The following is a 4,616-nucleotide window of genomic DNA, read 5'->3' as shown; positions in this document are numbered from 1 at the left end:
GGACTGTAGGAACCCACAACTTGAACCAGTGAACCTAAGGACACGGGGTGAGCGATGTATCCACTCAGCCGCCGCCTCTTGTCAGTAATTTATATCGCAACACAAAACATTTTCATCAACTTCTAACATTTCTTATATAAACAACTTGGATTCTTGTGGTATTCTCCTCATGTATGTATGTATGTATGTATGTATGTATGTATGTATGTATGTATATATGTATGTATGTATATAAGTATGTATGTTTGCATGTACAGTATGTATGTATCAATGTATGTACAGTATGTATGTATGTATGTACGTGTGTGTGTGTATGTACGTGTGTGTGTGTGTATGTATGTGTGTGAGTGTATAACTTCTCCACTTTGCCCAAGCACTTCATGCGGTGCCAATATGTATACAAACTCACAGGAAGAAACACGAGGGCCATGAAGCTCGGACGGAGGTGAATTATGGCCTTATTTAACGGGAGTCACACTTAAGAGAGAGAACAATTAAAAGGAACGCACTTAAAGAAACACACTTAAAGGAACACACTTAAAAGAGTTAAGCTTACACGGAACACACTTAAAGGGGACACAGTTAAAGAGACACACACTTAAAGGGAACCACGTTTAAAGGGAACTCACCTTGGAAAAAATACACTAAATAATAATGGTAACAATATTCTATTCTCCTTTATTTAACAGTTATTTTTATACTAATTAGGAGAAGGTGTACCCACGTCTCACCTGGATTCGCCATCGGAAACGTCTTCTTTATGAACCTAAAGTGAGTGATGGACAAGGAACCAACCCCGAGGCTGGCCAGGTACACAAAGCAGCTGCCATGGTCCACCGGGTGTCTAGTTAGCAGGCTTCATCGTGATTGGTTGGCAGTAGAGACGTGAACTCACTACCCACATAAAGGACCAATCATAATACCTGGTGTGTACAGGGCAAATTTTGGACCGAAAATCACCAAATTTATCAGAGACGATGGAATTTATTTTGAAGTAACGGGAGTTATTTTACATGTCCACGTAAGTTGTTTTTAATGTGCCTGGGTTAAATATTTCTGATAGAAGTTGTGTGAATGATTACATGTAAGACCAGAGACCGTCGCTCCTTTCTATGAGATAAATAACAAGCACCGCACTGATTATTTTTTGTTTATATCTGTACAACATTAGTTTACAATAAGAAGACATTAAAAGCGTCCTATTCTACCAAACATAGATATAAGGCTGTCCATTACACATGGGTTAACTCCGTTATTGATCTATGTTAGTTATTAATTGGAAGTAAAGGATCATCTTTTGAATAATGTAAATTTTATGAAGATATGACAATATAAGTACACAGGTAGGTACGCAGGCAGGTATACCGGGTGGAACACCAGGTGGGTACACGGCAGGTATACCGGGTGGTACACCAGTAGGTACACCAGATTATGCAGTGGACCTGGTAGGTACACCAGGCGGTGTCTGGGTGGGTACACCAGGCAGGTATGCCGGGTAGGTGCACCAGGTGGGTGCACCAGGCAGATGGGTGTCGATGGGTGCCAGGTGGTGCAGGCGAGTTGCCGGGTGGTGCACCAGACGGGTACGCAGGTGGGTACACCAGGCAGGTGCACCAGGTGGGTACACCAGGCAGGTGCACGACGGGTGCATCAGTTGCATCGGGTGGGTGCACCAGGCAGGTACCGGTGGGTGCACCAGGTGGTGCACCAGGTGGGTGCATCAGGTGGGTGCCAGGCGGGTACACCAGGTGGGTGCATCGGTGGGTGCATCAGGTGGGTGCACAGGCTGGGTGCACAGGTGGTGCACCAGGTGGGTGCACCAGGCGGTGCAGGTGGGTGCACAGGCGGGTGCACCAGGTGGGTGCATCAGGTGGGCGCAGGCGGGTGCACCAGGTGGGTACACCAGGTGGGTACGCAGGCGGGTGCGCAGGCTGGGTGCACCAGGCGGGTACACCAGGCAGGTGCACCAGGCGGGTGCATCAGGTGGGTACATCAGTGGGTACACCAGGCGGGTGCAGGTGGGTACACCAGGTGGGTACGCCAGGCGGGTACCAGGTGGTGCACCAGGCGGGTGCCAGGTGGGTACATCAGTTGGGTGCACCGGGCGGGTACACCGGTGGGTGCATGGGTACGCCAGGCAGTTCCTGGTGGGTGCACCAGGTAGGGTGCACCAGGTGGGTGCACCCGGGTGGGTACACCGGGTGGGTGCACCAGGCGGGTACGCGGGTGGGTACACCAATTGGTGCACCAGGCGGGTACATCAGGTGGGTGCGCCAGGCGGGTACATCAGGTGGGTACCAGGCGGGTACACCATTGGGTGCACCAGGTGGGTATACCGGGTGGGTGCACCAGGTGGGTGCACCAGGTGGGTACCAGGTGGTATACCGGTGGGTGCACCAGGTGGGTGCACCAGGCGGGTGCATCAGGTGGGTGCACCAGGCAGGTTACGCCAGGCGGGTACATCAGGTGGGTACGCAGGCGGGTGCACCAGGTGGGTGCACCAGGCGGGTACATCAGGTGGGTACACCGGGCGGGTACCAGGCGGGTACATCAGGTGGGTACACCGGGCGGGTGCACCAGGTGGGTACACCAGGCGGGTGCACCAGGTGGGTATGCCGGTGGGTACACCGGGCGGGTACGCAGGTGGGTGCACCAGGCAGGGTGCCAGGTGGGTGCACGCCAGGCGGGTGCATCAGGTGGTGCACCGGGCGGGTGCACCAGGTGGGTACACCAGTGGGTACGCAGGTGGGTGCACCAGGTGGTGCAGGCGGGTACACCAGGTGGGTGCCTGGGCGGGTACACCAGGTGGGTGCACCAGGCGGGTACACCAGGCGGGTGCACCAGGTGGGTGCACCTGGTGGGTGCACAGGTGGGTACACCAGGCAGGTGCACCAGGTGGGTGCACCAGGCAGGTGCACCAGGCGGGTGCACCAGGTGGGTGCATCCAGGTGGGTACGGAGGCAGGTGCCAGGTGGGTGCAGGCGGGTGCACCAGGTGGGTGCATCAGGGTGGGTGCACCAGGCGGGTGCACCAGGTGGGTGCATCAGGTGGGTGCACCAGACGGGTGCACCAGGTGGGTGCACCAGGTGGGTGCACCAGATTGGGTGCCTCGGCAGGTGCCAGGTGGGTGCACCAGTGGGTGCACCAGGTGGGTGCACCAGGCAGGTACACCAGGCAGGTACATGGGGTAGGTACACCAGGCAGGTACACCGGTGGGTACACCAGGCAGGTACACCAGGTAGGTACACAGGTAGGGGTACAGGCAGGTACACCAGGTAGGTACACCAGGCAGGTACACCAGGTGGGTACACCAGGCAGGTACACCAGGCGGGTACACCAGGCAGGTACACCAGGTGGGGTACACCAGGCAGGTACACCAGTGGGTACCAGGTAGGGTACACCAGTGGGTACACCAGGTAGGTACACCAGGCAGGTACTACATTAACCAATAGTGATAAGACATGGACGATAAAAGGTGGATGATGATTATTTTTATCATTAACAACATTATATTCCATCATCTCCCGTCATATATATATCTCAGCAGCTGGTGCACCGTCAGGCATCTTCACCTGTCGGCCGAGGATCATTTGATGCTGATCCTACTCTGTTCAGGGAGATGCTGAGCCTGGCGCTCCTGGTTTCCTTCAGCATTATGGTCCAGCGGTCGTCAACAATGGTACTGTGGTGACTGATAATACGCTCTGTTAGTACTCAGTGGGGTGACGTGGTGTCAAATTCTGCTAAGATTTTCCAAACAATGCCAGATGTCACTGGTATCAGTTGCCGGAGCCGTACATAAATGGTACATTCCTGTCACTTCCTCGAGTTACAGCACGTGTGGGAGCCCAACGATTTGTAGCCACTGTTCACAAGTTTCATCTGTGAATTTGTCTGCAGATCCAGGAAATGGCCGGTCAGCCAACTCAGACAATAAACTGGCAGAGGTCAGATGTTGTCACAGTTGTTTACATTTGATGAAGTAACTCATCTTGTTCAGTGTGCAAGCGCTCATGCCGATAGGAAAACTTTAGCGGTCTGAATCACTTCCACCCTGATTGCACTGGAGCTCCTCTTATTGGTGGTCACCAGACTGTGAGTAATTTTACGCACTGGTTGTTCCTGCCGGTCCGGTGAAGATCCTTCTTTCAGCTCGCGTCTCTGGAAATGGACCCTGACCCGAAATCAAGCGTCCTTACCGTGGTGTGGACATCACTGATTAAGAGGTCACTCATTTGTAGCTTTTTTATAACTTCATATCCCTCAAGTTTGTACCATCAAGGCTGTTAGTCATACTTGAGTTGAATTCCAGGTGTTCACGAACCCCGTGCCTCTGCCTTCTTACGGTCGCCATTCTCCACTAACTGCTCCCATACCTTCATGCACCCAAGCATTGTTCAGTCGTTTTTAGAAGACAACACTGCTTCTTTCAATTATACAGGATGAGCCAAAAGTCAATGTGCACCAACTGTTGACGATGAGTATATTTCTCAGTGAAACAATCAACCCGGAACGTTATTGTGAAATGATTCTACCCCTTTCATTGGATATTTAAATGAAGACGAAATTGCTTGCGGCTACTTCCAACAGGACGGTGCTACCCACGCACAGCTCGT

The 4,616-nt window shown here is 52.8% G+C and overlaps 2 protein-coding genes across 2 annotated transcripts; both read right to left on the bottom strand.

Moving 5' to 3' along the window:
• Positions 1 to 2,087: 2,087 nt before the first annotated feature.
• LOC121858394 (U1 small nuclear ribonucleoprotein C-like) lies at positions 2,088 to 2,423 on the bottom strand. Its single transcript, XM_042354839.1, has one exon. It carries the CDS (start codon positions 2,421 to 2,423, stop codon positions 2,088 to 2,090), a length of 336 nt encoding a protein of 111 aa, XP_042210773.1.
• A 90-nt stretch (positions 2,424 to 2,513) lies between these two features.
• On the bottom strand, positions 2,514 to 3,044 carry LOC121858393 (proline-rich extensin-like protein EPR1). Its single transcript, XM_042354838.1, has one exon. The coding sequence runs from the start codon at positions 3,042 to 3,044 to the stop codon at positions 2,514 to 2,516; it is 531 nt and encodes a 176-aa protein (XP_042210772.1).
• Between the last annotated feature and the right edge of the window lie 1,572 nt (positions 3,045 to 4,616).

The sequence above is a fragment of the Homarus americanus genome, unplaced genomic scaffold, assembly GCF_018991925.1.
Source record: "Homarus americanus isolate GMGI-L3 unplaced genomic scaffold, GMGI_Hamer_2.0 scaffold57980, whole genome shotgun sequence".
Lineage (NCBI taxonomy): Eukaryota > Metazoa > Arthropoda > Malacostraca > Decapoda > Nephropidae > Homarus > Homarus americanus.
This window is presented reverse-complemented; position numbering and strand designations above follow the sequence as displayed.

What these genes read in the sequence shown, in the direction of transcription:
- LOC121858394 (XM_042354839.1), bottom strand. Translation starts at nt 2,423, where the DNA reads ATGCACCCGCCTGGTGCACCCACCTGGTGCACCCACCGGTATACCACC.
- LOC121858393 (XM_042354838.1), bottom strand. Translation starts at nt 3,044, where the DNA reads ATGCACCCACCTGGTGCACCCGCCTGGTGCACCCACCCTGATGCACCC.